The 20463-nt window shown below is 32.2% G+C and overlaps 1 protein-coding gene across 8 annotated transcripts; it reads right to left on the reverse strand.

Annotated features, from left to right (window-relative positions):
* Positions 1-9908: 9908 nt before the first annotated feature.
* LOC107872939 (dehydrodolichyl diphosphate synthase complex subunit NUS1) lies at positions 9909-18941 on the reverse strand. 8 transcript variants are annotated; one of them, XM_047413561.1, is made up of 9 exons: positions 18595-18685; positions 18525-18559; positions 17929-17981; positions 13763-14033; positions 13535-13659; positions 11555-11705; positions 11342-11438; positions 10849-10931; positions 9909-10153 (listed from the first exon to the last, which is right to left on the reverse strand). In XM_047413561.1, exons 3-9 carry the CDS (start codon positions 17974-17976, stop codon positions 10110-10112), a joined length of 819 nt encoding a protein of 272 aa, XP_047269517.1. In that variant the 5' UTR covers positions 17977-17981; positions 18525-18559; positions 18595-18685; the 3' UTR covers positions 9909-10109. The 8 variants fall into 8 exon arrangements, with proteins under 8 accessions (XP_047269517.1, XP_047269520.1, XP_016575106.1 ...); XM_047413564.1 differs by having other exon boundaries at positions 9909-10401; positions 18595-18680; XM_016719620.2 differs by adding an exon at positions 10384-10401 and having other exon boundaries at positions 18453-18643.
* Between the last annotated feature and the right edge of the window lie 1522 nt (positions 18942-20463).

A 20463-nucleotide genomic window follows, 5' to 3' on the forward strand; every position in this document is an offset into this window, starting at 1 on the left:
GCAGTTCGGGCGCAGGTGACGCGACTGTGCTGAATAGGTGTTTCTTTGTTGAACCAATGCATCCTTTCTGAAAGGACACATTAAAGGCTATAAATACCTGATATATTCCTCAAGTATAGATATGATTTTTGACAACAAAAATACTCTTCTTCTATACAAAAACTCTGTATGATCATTAAGTTGTTGAGTGAGTTCGACGAATCCAATTATTTGAGGTACCGCTATAGTTGGGTTGAAAGTCATCTTATCCTGGGAGGAAGATTCTAAAATCTCGGGTACAGTGAGGGAAATTATTCCTTAAGGACACTCCGTAAAGTTAGGGGACTTGGCTTTACATTTCTATTTCTTCTTATTTCTGAAATATAACATACTTCTTGGATAGATTATTCATAATCTTGTGTTGAAGGTATTAAGAAACTTTATAAGTGTTCTTGTCTTAGACTTGAACTTGTGTTAAAGTTGTTGTTGCATATATAAAGATTCTTGTACCCGAAAATATTGAAAATAACATTATGTATTATAGTCAAATTAATGTAAAGTTGGTGATTAACACTTCCTTCACTTATCATCACACTCAAAGTTATATTGTTCTAGTCCATAACCTTTTTTGGGGCACAATGATATTTAAACGTTTACTAGCTTAATGTACGTGCTTACACGTGTGTCTTTCCTTAATTAAGTAAGTTTTATAAAAAATTTTTATTAAAACACAACAATTTATATTAAAATAGATATTGAATCTAATTAAACAATATAAGAAAATATCATATCTCAAATATGTTATTGCATGTTGTGTTTCAATTTATTTTTTCTTTTTCAAATAATAAATTAGTTTTTTAAGGGGTACATACACACATATATATATGTGTGTGTGTCCATTCAGAAGGAGGTCAGTCACAAAGTATTTTTTGACAGAGATAGTAAGGAACCACGAGTGTAGAAAATAACACTAATAGTAGAGAGTTGTTTTCGTTAAACCCTCGACTCAAGAAGAGTTTTGCATATAAGAGAGCTAATCATAAAACTTCGCAAAAAAGTGCTAAAAATATATATTCAAACCACATAAGTTATACATGTCTGAAGGTTAATGATTTGTCAAACCTGAGAATAAATTTTATTTAATGTGGTCATTTCAATGAAACTTTGATTTCTGTATTTGCAATCAAAACAAAAAAATAAATAATAACAAAAGTGAGTAATGACTTATGTCTGAAATTATAAAGGATTCATAAATAGAAAAGAACACTAATTAATATTTTCGTAGGGTTTAATAAAATCTAACTTGATGCCAAATTGAAAATAAAAAAACCTACAAAATAGATTCTCAAAGTTTATCACATCTAATCACAATGTTAAGACTAACTTGCAAAATATTTTTGAGTAAATCGATTAGCATAAACTCGATGCTTACCACATTACTTATGGTAATTGAGTCAACATAAATTTGCATTTTGAGAGTAGCAATTCATTAGATGAAGTAATGACAAAGATACCAAATAAGAAAAAATATTGATAACACACAAATTTCAATTGAAAATAAAAAAGAATGACAATAAATTAAAATTTCTTGCACCAAAAGAATCAATAAATTTAAGTGAAAGTGTATGAACTATAGGTCGTGATCTATTTTTAGAAAATTAACCAAATAATGATTTTAAAATTAAATAATGATTAAAAAAATAATGTACCGCCCAACTCTCTGAAAGGTATCTATCCACCGTGTTTATCGTGTAACTAAAAAAAAATCAAAAATTAAAAATAACACTAATTAATATTTTAGAAGAGTTTAATAATAATTAGGCTTGATGTCAAATTGAAAATTAAAAACTTATGACAAATAAATAAGGTGTATTGCATCTAATCATAGCATCAAGACTTTCAAAATATCTTCAAATAAATCGGTCAACACGAACTCGATGCTTATCATATTATGTATGGCAATTGAGAGTTGAGACAACACAAATTTGCATTAGGTTGAGACATTTGTCCATCGCAATTCACCGTCTATGTCAAGGTCATTAGATTTTGTTAAATCCTTATATAAACTTTTTCCCCCTCAACAAATCCCTATATAAACCTAAAAAGTGGTCAATAATTTAGTTAATCTTAAATTAAGTATGATTTTCTTTTTTCGAAAGAAATGACACACATCAAAAATCAAACAAAAATATTACCATAAATTTAGTAATTTAGCTATAAGAAGAAAATCTTATTTTTTGTATTTTTTTTTATATATTTACTATAGTCATTGTTCAATATTATAAATTAAAGAAAAAAGGTGAAAAAAATGAATTTATCGATTGCAAAATCTTTTAATAAAGATAAAAAATATAAATCACTTTTTTAAGGATCTTTACATATATCCGATTCATCCGTATCTGCATAGTTTGTAAATGATACTAAAGAGAGAAAAAAGCTACAATAATTCAATTAAAAAGCATATCAAAATTTACGCAAGTGAACACACTAATTACTGAACTATTGTCATGTGGTTATCCTGTCATTCCTACTCCACTTAAATATTAATCAACCATATTATTACTGAACCATTGCCATGCATGTCTTGTTTATATGAACTGGATGGTTCAAGTTGTCAAGTTTAAGACTTTTAGTTTTCTGCTTAATTGATTTGCTAGTCAACTGCTAAAGTTTAGCAAAGAAAACAATAGTTTAATTCTTTACCCTCTCAGAAACACCAATACATATTTAATGGGCAAGAACAAAATATGATGAGTTACCTCTAATAATTACTGTCCGGATGATTGAATGTATCTTGTTAGGCTTCTAAGTCTAAGAAAACAAACCTCCAAGACTATCCAAAATCTTTTCACTTTGTAATTAAATTTCAAGTTTTAGTTTTAAGTTGATAAGCACGGCAACAGAAGGAAAGCTCTAATAATTTATATCATTTAAAACTAAAAGTATGAAAAGAATTACGATAAAGATCAAAACTGCAGAAGAAAAGTTACAATAATTTATATCACTCAAAACTAAAAATATGAAAAGAATCATAATAAAGATCAACAAAATCGTTACGCGAAACTAAATTTCTTTATAAATAAACTAAAGAGAAAAACTGAATCTGCTTTAAGCCGATAATAATGAATTAGGGCATTCATATCCTCCTTCAAAAGAATACACAAAAAATAAATTCTTCAACAAATCCTAGACCTAATGAATTCCATACTAAAAAGGAATTTGAAATTAAAAGAAAATTAATTATTACTTTAATATTAAAAATAAACATGTAATTATTAATTTTTCATATTAGCTAATTATTCGTGTACTTTAACCGTATAACTAATAATAAAATAATTAGCACTATTAATTTTTTTGTATTAAATTATTTGTTACTGTTACATTTTGCAATATCTAATTAATAGTTTTTCATATTTGTGTCTAATTATTGCACTTTAACCATCATTCCTACGGAAAATTGGTCACACAAACCAAATACCAAATAGGAGACAAACTTGAGAAAAAGATAAGTAGCAAAATTTCCACGTGGAGTAATTTATTTTTTGAGATATTTAATTAGAAGAAAAAAAGGTGAAAAGATGATTTAGTTTAAAATGGAGTGTTTTAATGAAAGACAAAAAGTTTGAATCACTTTTCCAGGACCTTCACACTTTCAATATACTATAGATATAGATTGCGGCATTAAATATTTAAATTTAACTCAAAATTTTCCAAAGCATTACATAAACTTGACGTATTTAACAATCTAAAGATCGAAACGATCAACTAAACTCGCTTTTCATTGGGTTCTGTTTTATACCTCAAAGGTTTAATAATATACTAGTCAAGTGTACGGTCTTTGCACGTGTGTCTCGTGTTGATAAATATAATTACATATAAAGAAATAAAAGTATTAGAGAATAGCAATTGAGTTGCAATAAATGTTGTATCTATTTAAAAGAAATAATTTGAGACTAAAAGTGTTTCATATTAATCAATAAACCTATACATAAAATGAAAAATTTAATGAATTAAAAATTTTTTGCTCATCAAAGAAAAAGATTTAGAGGAAAATTAAGCCACAAAGAAGCATTTGTTGTACATATACGTCATATTAAATTAAAATATAAATATTGTTAGTACTCTACGATCCAATTTAGGGCTGAGATAATATTCATAAATAAAATATAACATAAAGGAAGAAAAAAAGTCATGAAATTAAGAAAACACAAATAAAAATAATACTGTGAAAGAATATATTATTATCTTTCGATTTTGCCAACATCACTCCTTTACCTTGCTACAGCTAATGATCGTACATGGGCAAACTTTTTACTTTCTTCAATTACTCAAAATCAATATTGTATATATCTTCAAAATCAAAATCAATAGACCCACATATGATTGTTCAAAAAAATTATTGCGAGAATTATTTCCTCATTATCATCTAACTTTCGAAAATAATAAATCATATGTTAATTAAATTGATAGAAGTTATAACCCAATTATCTGTGTTCTTTTGAAGCTTTGAATTTGGATTGAAATTTTTATCCTTACCGCATTCTTCCAGGCGAGGACACAACCTATCAAACATAAATTATGATAGAATCTCAAAAATTAAGGATAGAATCTCAAAATATGACAAAGTACACGTAAAAAATCACATAATTAGGCAATCAAACCAACATTTAAAAGCAGTGAACAACCAATAACTGATAAAAAGAATTTCAAAGTGTAAAGAAAATACAAATACAAGTTAAATAGAAAAGTAAAGAAACAAAAATTCATACAATTACTTAAATGCTAACATTAAAAAATAAAATTTACTTAATTTGTTTTCTACTTTAAGTAAAATTCTTATCAAAATAACCTATCAATTTTTGTTTAAATTATTGTTAAAAAGAGACTCACAAATTCGATCAACAAATAACTACTAAAGTAGTATTTTGTTAGTATTAAAGTTCATATTTGGTTAGTTCCTCGAAGGTGAATTAATAATTGAAAATCAGTAGTACTTTTAACTATATTTAAATAAGGAAGGTGAAATAATAATTGAAAACCAAGTATTTTTAATTAAGTTTAAATAAGGAAAGATTAGTAGCCAAATTTTAATGGGACACCTAAAGTATTACAAAATAATTAAATAATAATTTAGTAAAATGTTAAATGACAATTTTGTCTATTGTGAAATCTTTTTTCATGAAGAGAAAATGGTCTGTTACCCCCCAACCTTTAGTCGAAATTCCAACTACACATTCAACCTTTTAATGTGACCTATTACTCCCCTAAACTTATTTTGATCGAATTTATTACCCCCCAGTTGCTGACGTGTCACTGGACGTGACTACACGCGCCCATAGGCGCGCTAGTTGACTTTTTTTCACTTTAAAATCATTATTTTTTTATTGCCACATCATTATTTTTAACAAATATTATTTTTTCTTAATAAATATTGTCATGTCATGTCTTCTTCTTCTCTTTTTCAAAACAAAAGTTGAAGAACTCATTAATGGAGTTCGTCATCTTCCTCATTAATGGATTTCTCCGAAACCAAGAAATTCTTTTTGCTCCGAAACCGAAATCAAGAAACACTTGAACTAAGAAAACAATAAGAGTTCTCCGATTAATGAATTCTTGAATGAGGAAGATGGGGAACTCCGATTCAAAAACTTGAAAAAAATTAAGAACTTGAATTCTTGAATGAGGAGATGAGGAAGATGATAAATTAATCTTGAATGCCATTGATTAGTTCTTGGATGCTATTGAAGAAGAAATTCCATTGAACCCGAATTAACTTGAAAAAATTTAAGAACTTGAATTCTTGAATGAGGAGATAAGAAAGATGATAAATTAATCTTGAATGTCATTGATAAGTTCTTGGATGCTATTTAAGAAGAAATGTCATTGATGGATTCTTGAATGCCATTGAAGAAGGAGGAGGAGGAGGAGGAGGAGGAGGAGAAGGAGGAGGAGGAGAAGAAGAAAAAGAAGAAAGAAAAATAATAATTAAAATGGAAAATGGGGAAGAAAAAAGGAAATAATAAAGTTAAATTATTAATTTTTTTAGAGTAAAAAAATAAAAAATAACGTGGAAATGACGTGGCATGATGTGGCGGCGCGTGCATCACACCATATCTGTAATGTCTGGTTGTCAGTTTTGGGGGGTTTAATAGTTACACTTTAAAATAATTCAAGGAGATAATAATTTCACTTTAAAATAGTTCAGGGGGTAATAGGTCACATTAAAAGGTTGAGTGGGTAGTTGGGATTTCGACTAAAGGTTGGGGGAGGGGAGGGGGGGGGGGGGTTAACAGACCATTTTCTCTTTAATGAAGGATAAAAAGTGTAAATCACTTTTCTAAGGGTCTTCACACTTATAACATACTAGATTAGTGCACGTGCGTTGCATGTGTACGTTTAGTGTTAAAAAAAGAAAATTACATGTATGCTAAGTAATATCTTATTACTATATCAGATTTAAATTGTAGATCTATTTTATAAGATGTGCATCAACTATTCTCGCTAGCTCATTTAAATTTCAACTTCATCGAGCCACCACTTAGTAATCACCTAACAGAATAAGCAATAATATTGTAGAATAAGAGGGAAAGAAAGATTTTTTCTCCTACCCACTTAGCTAAGACTGAATTTTGCACCTACTTATTCATTATATTAGGTTAGGAGATTAAATAATTTGCATCTTTGAGTGCTTTTGCCGATTCCCAATCTTCCAATATCAATATTTCAATTGCACGGGAAAATAGACTCCTATCTAAAACTTTTTCATCAGTTTGAAATCGAGAATCTATTAGAAACAATCTCTACATAAAAACATAGATAGACCAAAGTTACAAAACTATTTCAATAAAAGAAAGAGCGAAGACATGTTTCCCTCCTGAACTTGTCTGCTCAACTTACTTTAGCACTTAAACTTAATTTCCGTTAATTTATCCCTCTTATCATAAATAGACGTGGCGCTGATGTGTGGCGAGTGTAATACACTGTCCGTTATGAGAGTGATATTACATATTAAGGGGTGAAATTAATACACTTTAAAGATATTAAGAAGATAAATAAATGAAAGTTAAGTTTGAGTACTTAAATAAATTGAGCGGATAAGTTCAGGGGAAAACATGTCTTCACTCTAAAAGAAAACTATTATAAATTTGGCATACATGAAAGCCACTAATTGTGATCCCATATATATGTTTAGCATTGGCTTTGTCCTCCCGTTGGAAGCTCTCTTTTCCTTTGGAGTAAAGAATAATTCTCGAGACATCCCTCCCTCTTGTATCTTTAGTTTTCCTCTATTTTTTTCTTTTTGCGTTTGAACATTTATCGTTATTATAGTATTACACATGTATTGTTCTTTATGGTCATGAAATACCACTTCACACGATAAATGTATCCTATAGATCATATGATCATCAAGGAGAAAATAGAACTGGTCAACATACGATGAACATCCAAAGATTTATATTTGGACTCAAGGGAAGGATTAGACATCATCATGATTCATAGGCTTAGTCAGAAAGAACAATCCAATGAAGTTTATGGACTTACGTAGATCAGTTTTATGGGCTATCAGACATTCAACTTCCAACTTCTTTCGATCCAAAGTAAAGCCACCCATTTTTACACAAAATTTTGACGCAGAAACCACCAGCAAAGGGGCGACAAAGTCCTCCTAATGCTTTCTCCGCCTTTACACAATTGTTTTTTTTTTTCATTCAATAACCTCTATCTCATTTTGTCACAAGATTTTGACACATAAATCACTCGCAATACGGCAATAAAGTCCTTCTATGCTTTTTTCGCCTTTACACAATTCTTCTTTTTATCCAGTAATACCTCTATGCCAACATAATACCCGATACAAATGACATACGAAATTTCTCCTGTATAATGTCAAGTGATTACTAAATATATTGTCCAGCATTACAACTTGGTACTTTGTTTATTGAGAACCTCACCAGAAGTCCCTTTGTTGGATAACCTACTATCACTTGAAACGATTGTAATACTGTTGTTGTTTACTTTTTTTTTTTCCCATTTCAATCATATTGATCCATAATTTAGGTTGTTTGGACTTTTAAAAAATGTCAATATGCATATGATGGATGATCTAAAAGCAGTCTGATATGAATGCGACAACATTTTTGGAGAGTTTAGCAATATAAAGCAACATTTTCTACTCGGGGATAACTTATGAAAAGTTCTTTGGATCTCTTGATCAAATCTCAAACATAACTTACTTGTAGTAGTAACATTATGTGCCAAGGGATGCAAATCCATAGTGACAAAAGCAGCAAAATCATTGAAGTATTTGGACAAAAGTTTGTTAAGGTTGTTGATCTCATCAACATGACCTATAAACACTTAGCTTTTCCAACTTTGGTTCTTTCATGGATGTTTGACGGACAAATAATAACTACGCCATGTAATGGACCGCTGATAAATAGTTTGACTCTTTGTGTGAATTTCTTGATGAATAGCAGCAGCAATGCGGCGAAACCAACAGAAGATTGTTGCAGTCCATTGAGGACTTTGATGACTAATGGCATGAATTGTCTCTGCCTTATTGTCACTGGTGGCATTTGAAATGTCTAATGCTTTATTTTATTTTATGACTACCTTATTCGAGATAATACCAGCATACACTTCGACCATTTACTCGATACATGATACCTCCCACAGATACAAATATTGATAGCTTCGCCCACTAAAGCTTGGCAAGATAGGGAAACATCACCTAGTATTTTTTTGCCTCCTTTGAAATGTTAACCTAAAACTTCATAGTTCTCCTCCCACTGTTGACCCCTAAGCAACATACCCAATGAAAGTATCTCTAAGTCAATATGTTATATTCGATGAAAATTATAAAAGAAGAGAACTCGAGTGAAGCGTTAACAGTTTTACTTTACGTACTAACCTTAATATTTGTTAAAACATATATACGGGGAAAAGGAACCAAATTATATAGCAAGTAAAAGAAGAATGAAATTGATCCTGAACTGTTACAACAACGATAACAACAACAACAATATATGTAATGTAATTTCATAAATAGATAAATTTTTAAACTTGAAAACCAATTCTATATTAAATTCTAAATAGTGTGGAAACAACTCAATCCCTTAAATGTTCAATTTATTGCTCTCGCAAATCATTACAGACATGTAACTTAAGCAAATCGATACAAATTAGTGTATGTGTTCATCCAACAATATTAAAAAGTGATTTATTCATCAATTACAATTGAAATCGAAGACATGATAGAAGAATGTCAAGATTCGTGTTTCAACACAATGCTGAGCTAAAATTGTCGAAGACAAAAATATGAAAGAATAATTTTTATAGATCCAATACTGACCCGTTTAATTTAGGAAAAAGATACATTAACCTTTTTGGCTCAAGAAAAATCAATAAAGTCTATTTTATTGAAAAGGGGATCTTAGCCTATTTTTTAAACATAAAACTCTTATTTTGTTGGAGAAGTCAACCAAACCTTTTTTAGATGCAAAAGTTTGCTTAAATTTTTTTAATTTATTAGACGTGCCTATATTTTGGGCACATTGGAAATGAAAATTTTGTGAACGACCTATTTTTGTGGCTTATTAGAGAGGGAAAAGAAAAATTTATCATAAAACTATAATAAGAAAATCTTCTCCATATAAGTTATTGAAGTAAAAAGATGAAATGACGATTTTGTCTATTATAAAGTTTTTTAATGAAGGGCAAAAGGCTCAAATCACTTTTCTAAGGACCTTCACACTTGTATTATAGATATAGATTATATATTATAAATTACTATTACTATTATTTACTGTTATCGATGGCATATTTTTTGTCATTTTTTACAATTTTAAAATTTGTGAGATGCTGATTAAATCTGTTTGCTCGGCAATTGCATATCATACTTGATTAACATCAAAAACATCATGAAGCGATGAGGAGAAGTTGGAGATCTGCACATCATTTTGCTATTACACAGCAATATTTTTCACCCTATATAGCTTTAAAAAGAAATGGGGGTAGAGAAAATGAGCTCGGGATTACAAGGTGGGTGGGTAAGCGAACCCTTACCAACACGAGGAAAGTTTCAACGGAGATACTATGATTACCCACCCCCTATATAGTTTCTACTGTCCTCAACACAGCTTTGCCCCCATCATTAATACACCATCATAACTTCCTGTAATTTTTCACAAGAAAATCTCCTGAAGAGGCATATCTAATTAGTTAGTATATAACAATGTGCACTACAATAGTTAAAACAGGGCCAGTTGTTAAAGGTTTGATGCCACATTTTCTTTGTTTTTGCACGAAATCTTGGAACAGTATAAATATATAAGACGAAGCTAACTGCATGTTGTAAATGGTAAGAAGTGTAACAATGTCGTCGTAGAAAGAAAATTACTCCACCTGCCAGTGTTCATTGGCCTGAAAACAGAAATGTGAAGAGCAACTCAAATTGGTTATCTATAAACTAAAACATCAGAAGCAGTTTATGTAAACGAAGAAAAGGATGGAATGGAGATTGGTGTAATCAGTTGGATATTCATGAACGTATTACAGAAGCATCATGAATCCTAAATCATGGTTAAAAACCAAATATATACACTACTACAACAGAGTTCAGAGAAGTCTGCAAAAGCAATTTGAAATTTCTCACTTTTTGCACCTTCAAAGGAGTTGGATTTCTGAATTCAAGTTCTAAATAAACTAAATCAAACACGAGACACATATCATAGACATAATTTGCTTACTTTCTCTAATGCTGTAAAGGAGAGATGGGGAAGCTTAGGGAGGCGACGAGCAAAAAGAGCAAGGTTGGTTTTCGAGAGGTGACAGTGGATTAGCATTCACATGTATAAATGTCGAACATACCATAGTTTTGATGCACCTTAGTGAATTTGTGGATGGCTTTTATGAGGGAACCAAATTTCATGGACTTCAAGGGCCCGATGTGTCTGCAGCAAAAAATGAATGAATTCAGATCCAAAACCCTTTTGAGAATGTCCTGAAATAGTGCATGCTCAGGAAACATTAGCAAATTCCCAACCAAGATTCGCCCAAATAAATTCAAATAAGGACTAGCTTTTACCAGGCTTTAAAATTCGAAAGAATCTTGACCCTCCCTATCTGTTTTATTGTTTAATGATTCCAGAAAACCAATTAAACTAATTTCATAAATACAAGCTACAGATGCATGTGTGCTGTCATAATTGAACTGTTCAAGACTATACCTCAGTGGCAGTACCTTAATAGAATCAAAGCAATGAGAACCAAAATAAAACTTAATTTGCGGAGCTAAAACAATATCTAGAGAGTCTATAATGCCGGAGATGAGTGCTGCGTGTTTCTGCACGAATGTACTTACACGATCTCTGTGTACCGGATTCTCCATGCTGGAAAACCCAGGTGACATCTCACAGGACCATAAACTAATAAAAGATCAGGCTCTGGTCCCCCATAACCTGCAGGTTTGATAATTTGTCACGTTTATAGAAAGCTATGATCCAAGCAAAAATGAAAAATTCCTATTGATGAATACATCAGGCAAACAGGAGGGAAGGAATATAAATCAACATACCTACTGCTTGTAGCGCCTCAGAAATGTCAGACTCTGTAAAATTTGGCTTTTCTAGTATTGTGCTGGCATAATGCTTGGCAAAAAGTAAATTAGCTGCTTTTGCCACGGCAGGTTTTGAATCAGCAAATGAGACAAACTCCAGGTCTACATGCTTGTGGCACAGAAGGGTATCAGCAAGGAAACATGTTGCAGTCGTAAGTGCAATATTATGTAAATTTAACTTTAATCTGAGACCTTAGTGGCATTTGCAGTAAAGCATATAAACTTAATCATAACATGTCATTTGATCTTATGACTTAGTTTTGTGGCTCTTTTCAATTCTTCTTTTATCTTTCAGGTCTGCAGAGCTTTTTTTTTTTTTTTGGGGGGGGGAGGATGTGTTAACAAATAGCAAAAATTTTAAAAGCAAAAAGTGACAATTTTTACTGGGAGAAAATTAGAGGTCAATCACATCAAGCCAAACTAGAAAAAGTTAGTTTTCTTATGTACAAATACTGTCTTCCCCTCCACCCCCCAACAACAACATACCCAATGTATTCCCACCTAGTGGGGTCTGGGGAGGGTAGAGTGTACGCAGTCCATACCACTACCTCAGGTGAAGTAGAGAGGCTGTTTCCGATAGACTCCCGGCTTAGAACCAATAACAATATAACAAACACAATACATAGAAACTTGTACAGTATGCAAAATAAATTAACGCCGCTAGCCATAAAAAATTACTAGGGCCACAAGATAATACTAAAATTATAAATCCGAAATCATAGACAACACTCAACACCACAAACAAGAAACTTCACACACAAATAAAGAACTCTCCCCTACTGTTACCGACGCACTCCCACCCCCTAACCCTCTACCCTAATCCGCATCCTCCACACCTTCCTATCAAGGGTCATGTCCTCTGTAAGTTATAACTGCTCCATATCATGCCTAATCACCTACCTCTAAAGTTTCTTCGGCCTACCTCTACCCTGCCTAAAATCCTCCATAGCCAGTGTCTCACACCTCCACACTGGAGCATCAGAACCACTCCTCATCACGTGCCCGAACCAACGTAACCTCACTTCTCGGATCTTGTCCTCCACCGAAGCCATCCCCACTTTTTCCCGAATAATCTCATTCCTCATTCTTATTCTAAACTTATTCAGTTTATCATTTCTCATTCTTCTTTTCATGGTCTAGGTTCATCGTCCATTATAATTGTAAAATAGCACTGGGGCAATTCATGAGTTCGAATTGGCATCATTCACTAAAAAGAAGAGAAATGTAATTCAAAAGGAAGAATTGGTAACTGTCCTAAGCACGACTGATGATTAGACTTAACAAACACCATATGACTCACAGAAGATAAAAAATACTAAATGAATGGAAAGGATTTTGAAGGTCTATGTTTTCTCCAACCTTCCTATTTTATGTGACATAATGAAATTATTAGTGATAAAATCTTCTGAATAGTTTATCATTATTGAACTAGATAAAGACATCTGTGAAAATAATACTATCTCCTAGATCCAGAAAAAGTATATAAGATGCCATTGTCCGGGTGAAAAAAGTGCGCACCCAACCCTTTCCCAAATGCCTGTGTGCTTTCGTGGGTCAACAGCCTAAAAAAGAGAAAATTTCAACTCACAGTATTGTTCGTATAGTCTTAATCTCTAACTTCTCAAATTGATGAATTTATCTTGTCAATTTTTTATTCCAAACTAACAAATTATTTGCAGAATTCAAGGAAATCATGGGATGGATGAGTAGTTTACTATCTTCCATTAATCAGATTCCTCACAGATATAATTTCTGAGAAAAAGGCTATTTTGACTTAAAAGCGCCTAAGGCGTAACAAGCATGCTCTTAGTTTCCAACAAAAATGATGCTTCACGTGAATAAACCAGGAGTTTAAAAATTTAATGAAATAAAGGTAAACGTGAAATGCAAAAAGTAACAAAAACATAAGTTCAAAACTAACCAGGAACTCGACAATACCTCAACCAAGGTTCCATGATTGGATCCTTCTACAATAGCTTCCTGGGATTTGATTTTTGATGCAGTAGCTTTCTGGGATTTGTTCAATCCTTCTATAATAGCTGTCTGGGACTTTTTCAGCACTCCTACAAAAAGCAACAACTAAGGAATCATATTTTTAGCAGAGTCTTGTAGATGCATCAGAAAGCACACGAACAGGCGGGTGATTAATTTTTTTGACAACCTTACCTTCTCTATCATAGAGACAGATGCTTTTTATACCAATAGATGCAAGCCAACGCAATAATTCAAGAACTTTTGAAGTTTGGCGAGCTTCTTCACTGTCAATCACAACAGCCAGATACCGCACTTTACTAATGTTAATGGCATTGTAACTCTTTAGCAGCCCACTAGAAATAAGGGTATTCTCCACCACACGAGCTATGCCCAATGCAGAGTACCAAACATTGATGATCAAGTGTACGATGAGCCAAATCAAATGAAGTGCAAGATTACCACACTGAAAAATGTCGAAAACAAAATGTGAGCTAATATATTGATATCAAGAAAAATGACTAGTAGAAATTGATCCTTTTAAACAAAGAAGCAATCTTTAAACTAGAATCCCCCTAAAGCTGAAATCCCAATCACCCAAGAGGTTAAGAGAGTGACTGGGGAAAGGGACTACTACAACAACAACAATATGTGTATCCCCACCTAGTGGGGTCTGGGGAGGGTAAAGTGTACCCAGACCATACCACTACCTCAGGAGAAGTAGAGAGGTTGTTTCCGATAGACCCCCGGCATAAGATCGATAACAGTATAATCAAACACAAACAATAAGTGCATATAAACTAGTATGGTATGCAAGACAAACTAACAGTATAACAAACACCAAAGATAAGCGCATATAAACAAGAAACACCAGACACGGAGGAGCGCTTCCCTACTATTACCGACGCACTCCCACCCCCTAACCCTCTACTCTAATCTGCGTCCTCCACACCTTCCTATCGAGGATCATGTCCTCCATAAGCTGTAACTGCTCCATATCATGCCTAATCACCTCCCTCCAATATTGCTTCATAAATTAAAAGCATGCTATATAACTCTTCATTTCATAACATTCTTCATTGCTTACAGGAAGAAACTGCAAACCATAGGTGGAAAGTGTTGAGTCCTTAGTAAATGAATTAGATTCAGCCACAATATGATGCCATTGTTACATACATATCCTTGTTTTACTCTCAATCTCAAAGAACTTGAATGCACAACATTGTAAAACAAGGAATTGGTTTAGTGCGACCAAAGATATCCAAAAACTAAACTCAATCAGGTTGACACTCAAAAGTCAAAGGTTAGCCCCCCTTCCAGAACATTTGACTTTTGGCGGTAAGGGGGTAGAGGAGGGGATGGAAGGTGTTGAGGACACAATGGTGGATAATGTAGGATCTCAAATCAACATTTTACCACCAAATCTATTTTTCACAATATAACTTATTATTGAGGATTCATAGGATGCACTGCATCTTTTAAGGTATATGAAATTATATACATACATGCATGATAATATATCTGATCACGAAGAGACAGAAAGGATTCATCCAAACAAAGGTCCGTCAAAACCTCAGCTCATATGTAAAAGAACAAGCAACCACATATACTTTAAAATAATATTAGAAAATTACGACATGTAATTTTTTTAGTTGTCTAGTATGTGGAAAGAAGAGATGTAAGTAAGGAGAGTGCTAAAATATAGTATAGTATTCTCTCATTCCTTAACCACTTGGTAGTTGATTAGCACAATTCTAATACAGGTTTCTTTTATCCTATCATTTAAGATTCCTATAAAAGCACGTCTTCATGTGAAGCTTATTTTGTCATGGTGTACTTATTGTGGATCTAGTTACTTCCTGAAGGCTACCAAAATCACAAACAAGATGACATATTTTTCTTGACCAAGGTAACATCAAACAAGATGACACGTACTCCTCAAATCGTTTCTCTATCATTTTATATGCAAAAATAAAAAAGCGAGGCTGTTTTCGAAGGACCCTTGGCAAGTTTAATAAATTTCCATTTAAAACAAAATTAGCTTTCAAGTTTAATAGTGAGGTACAGAAGACACAGAAACCAGGGAGAAAGATACGTGACTGACAAATTTAGTCCAATAATGCACTTCAGATTTAAAGATGAAATTCAGACCCATGAACTGTCAGCAACTCTCGTGCTATTAAGTAACGCAAAGACCTACTATTTTTAGGCAGGGACCAAAATTAGCAGAACGCTGGTCCCTGCCTAATTCAGGATCATAAGACAAACTAAACCATACAAATCACATTGTCTATATGAAAACAATGGACCAATGCACCTAGGATATGACATTTGCCTCTTCACCAATTTATTGTGTCCACCTTCAATGAGTTATGTGCAGATCTCGGTTACAAGGGCGATTGGCTTTGTTTTTGCATATCTTACTACTAATTAATCCGGCCAAAATACACCCATCGCCTATCAAAACTATATAAGTGCAAACACCACCTAAAGTACAAGTAGCTCAAGTAGACCAAACAAATACTCCTTGCACCATCTTTCCCGAAAAAATAAAGACTCAAATTACACATTCAAATGATACTTGAATAAAAAGTAAATACAAAAACAGATTTCTTCTTTACTGCGAATATTACAAATGTTACAGATGAAAAGAAAATATCTTTTAAACTCAACTTCTTCATCCTAATTCTTCAGAAAAATTATAAAACCACGAAAGCCAAAAATCAAAAGTCATAGAAAAACGTTACTGTCAACCAACTGAATAAATCGATACATCAGAAATTTCGGTTTGCTAGGTTCTTATGTCTACCCTTATTTGAGGGTGAAAGATCCAAATAATTCAAACTTTCGAAAATATGTACCTTAGTACAAGTGCAAATCTGTTTGAAGAACTGACAGAGAAATTTGAGAAAATGAGTGATTCTTCCAATAAAATGAAGTTATCGAGAGATTCACAACAAAGAAGAAGGTACCCAAGAGGATGGTGCATATTTAAAACAATCAGTAACTTCAAAATCCGTAATAAGATTAGAAATGTTAAGCTTTCACATTATAATGCTACTCGAATGGAACTACATCAAAAAGTTAAGTTTGAGCTCGTTTGATTAATCTTCATTAATTAATTGAAAATATTTGTGGATCATAAAGCCAACGATCCCTTTTCATTTCCATGACTATTTTTGTCCTTCCATCTATAACTAACGCCATCCCCATTTTCATAAGATATTTTCAAGAAAAAAATATCTCTACTGATTTTTACATGTAAACCTTAGCATATTCATTCTGGTTTCAATAAAAACATATAGAAAAGGGAAGGAAGAGACAGAGAAGTAGAGTAAAACAGTAATGCGGGACTTGGAGACGTTTGAAGAAGCAAAGAAGCGTTATATAGAAAACTGACATTTATGTTTAGGGTAGAGAGGAATTTTGTCAGTTTATATGTTGACTGCACGAAGCACGGGTAAATTGACTAGTTAAATAGTAATAAAGATTACTCGCAAAGCTCAAGAGGACGGGACTCTACAACCAAGGCAGCAATAAAGGAAGAGGGGCAACCAATAACTCACATGCAAGTGCTATACAGATTGATGGGCTAGGCAACAACAAAGAGGTGAAGGGGTTTACACCCACTGGTAGTAAGGAGGTGGATAATTACATATGGCCAGAGTATCATTTTTGCTGCCTACATCTAGTTCTGGCAGTAAGGAGGTGGAACTAACTATAGATTAGACTCAGGCCAAAACTTCAGAAGGAGCGAGGAAGAAGCTAAACTTAGGTAAAGCTGAAAATGGGGTGAAACCGTGAGCGAATCTTTGGAGGGTTTTCTGATAATGTGCAACAACAATTCCTGTCTCTTTTGGTTTTTTCTAGAGGCAGCCTACCTATACTATCTGGGTGTTCCACTTAATAGCAAAAGAAGAACTTTTAGTATCAATTGTGTCATCTCCTTTGAAATGTCCAGTACAATCAGGATTCTTTATACTTAATTGAGCTAGACTAGAATATCTGTAACTACTTCTTTTGATAACCATAGTGTCCGGGACAGCTTTCGTGCACCTCGACTAAATCCACGAGATACTTGTCACCTCCCACCAGGTAACTATATCCACCAATGTTAGGATAGATGGAAGGAATCACCTAGTGTTTTTTCATTTTGTCCCTACTGGAATTTGAACCTGACACCTCATGTTCTCAACCTACTTCATTGACCACTAAGCAAAACCCTTGGGTGCATCTACTTATATAAAGACATTCAACAGAACTACCATATCAAGGGAACTGATTTCATGAAATTAGAGAGACATAGGATTTATAGAATTATTCTCCAAGAGATATTTTGAATCAAAATTATGATGGCTTACCACAGATGTCCAGCTTAGAATCTTCTGCACCTCATTCCCTAAATCCATTTGATCTGCGAATACTCCAAGAAAAATAGGCAAAAATAAATAAATTGCTGCAATTTCTTCCACAAACTAGTAACAGTAATTATCAACAACCACACATACAAGAATACAGCAAAACTTTCTACTACTATCTAACATTGATTTACAAGATTTAAAATATTAAACTTTAGCGATTTGAGAGTGAGAAGCTTAAAAAAGAACCTAACTTTGAATTATTTTTCCTCAAATAAAATAAAATCCAACAACAAAAACAACATGCCCAGTATATTTTCATAAAATGGGATCCGCAATCCATGCCACTACCTTATAGATAGTTTAGTTATAGATAGGAAGAGGCTGTCTCTGATAGACCCACAATATAGGAAAAAATATAACATAAGAACAAGAAATAAAAGATAGTAAGTAATAAAACAACAGAACACAATAGCATAAAGGCAAGATTATCAAAATAAAACAAAACCCAGATGAAGAAAACTCACAAATTAGTGAAAAGGGTGTTTGAAATTTAAAATTAAAAAACTGATAAAGCAAAAGAGCAGTGATCCACATACCACTATGAAGGAAAATTATAGAAAGAAAAAGAAGGCAGAAGAGAAAGATAATTTAGATGGGAAGTGGCAGTGCCAATATTTGCTCCTAAATATAGGGAAGTATTGGGTGCATGATTTGATCCTCACTTGTTTCTTCTGCTTCTACGCATATAAATATTACTACTAGTATAGTATAGTACCAAGAAGCCCTCCTCTGTTTCTCTCTAACTTCGATGAAATTTCCAAAATCAATCAATTACCTAGGCATGACAAATTCAACTTTCCCACTACTTTCAACAATTAAAAAAAAAAACCTTTTATCTCAAATTACTTTAGGATGTTTGTTTAAAAAAAAATCTAACTCAAAATAATCATATTTAACATTTTAAGGATTTTTTTCAACTACACCTAATATTAATTGAAAAAAAATTATCAAACATAAAGTTATAAAATTATAAAAAAAATAAACATATCAAGTAATTTAAGACAAAATGAGTATAATTTTGTGGGGGAGAAGGGAGAATGTTCAAATATCTCTTTATATTGATCTCTAATGTATACAGCTCCATTTCTAAATAAATAATATTTTTAGATTAGACACACTAATAAGAATTTATTTTAAAATTTTCTTTATTTTAAAAAAAGGTAAAACTAAAACGAATTCTGCCAATGTCTGCTATCTAAAACATCATTTGTTTAAGAATGAATGATGTGTAAAGTGGAAAATAATAGAACAAAAACAAATACTTCCTCCGCCTCATTTTACTTATTCCAATTTAACTTGATATGTTGATTAAAAAAAATAATTAATAATATGTTCAATTTATCTACCCCTATAAATGATGTTTACATTTTAATTTGAAGAAAAAATAATCAATGTAAAAGGTCAAACATGAAGAAAAAAAATTGTCTCTTCTTAATTTGTAAAAAAATAACAAATAAAATAAATAATTATATTAAAAAATTTGGGACAAGTAAAATGGAACGATGGAAAGTACATAAGATGGAAAATGATGGGTTATTTAATACAGTAGTTAGTAAAGACATAATTTATTCATCTATTAATTTATGCATAAATTATATAATATTTAATAATTAGTTAGGAAATAAATTATTTATTTATAAACTTAGTATAATATTTGATTTATAATTTTGAAACACAACTAAAATTTGGATGACTAATATATATATTAGTTATAAAGAAGTTGATATATTATTTGTTAAAGAATTAAAAACAGAAAATTTAATATTAATTAAAAAATCAGGCAAAACGTCCATTTAGCCAAAATTCTTATCCAAAATACATACTTCCACAAAATAGGATTTGAGAAGTAAAGTGTACGCAGTCCATACCACTATCTCAGATGAAGTAAAGAGATTGTTTTTCATAGACCACCAACTTAGGACAAATAACAATATAACAAACAAAAAATATAAGCAAACCGCAAAAGGAGAGATCACGCAGCTAGATAATAAAGAAAACAAAAGACCTACAATGTAATAGTATAAGCTAAAAATTCGAAAGGATAACTACCACAAGGTAATAGAGTATAAGCTAACTATTCGAAAGTATAAACATCACAAAAACACCACGAACAAGTGACTACAAGAAACTACAGACACATACAAACAAATCACTCTTCTCTACTATTATGGACGTATACCTACCTACTAATGCTCTACCCTAATTCGCGTCCTCCACACCTTCATATCAAGGGTCATGTTTTGCGTAAGTTGTAACTGTTCCATGTCATGCTTAATCACCTCTATTCAATATTTCTTCGGCTTGTCTCTACCCCGTCTAAAATCATCTATAACCAACTACTCACACATTTATACTAGAGCATCCGTGTCTCTCCTCATCATATGTCCGAACCATCGCAACCTCACTTTCCGTATCATGTCCTCCACCGAAGCTACTCCCACCTTCTCCTGAAAAATCTTATTTCTAACTTTATCC

This window comes from Capsicum annuum, chromosome 6 (genome assembly GCF_002878395.1).
Source record: "Capsicum annuum cultivar UCD-10X-F1 chromosome 6, UCD10Xv1.1, whole genome shotgun sequence".
Taxonomy (NCBI): domain Eukaryota; kingdom Viridiplantae; phylum Streptophyta; class Magnoliopsida; order Solanales; family Solanaceae; genus Capsicum; species Capsicum annuum.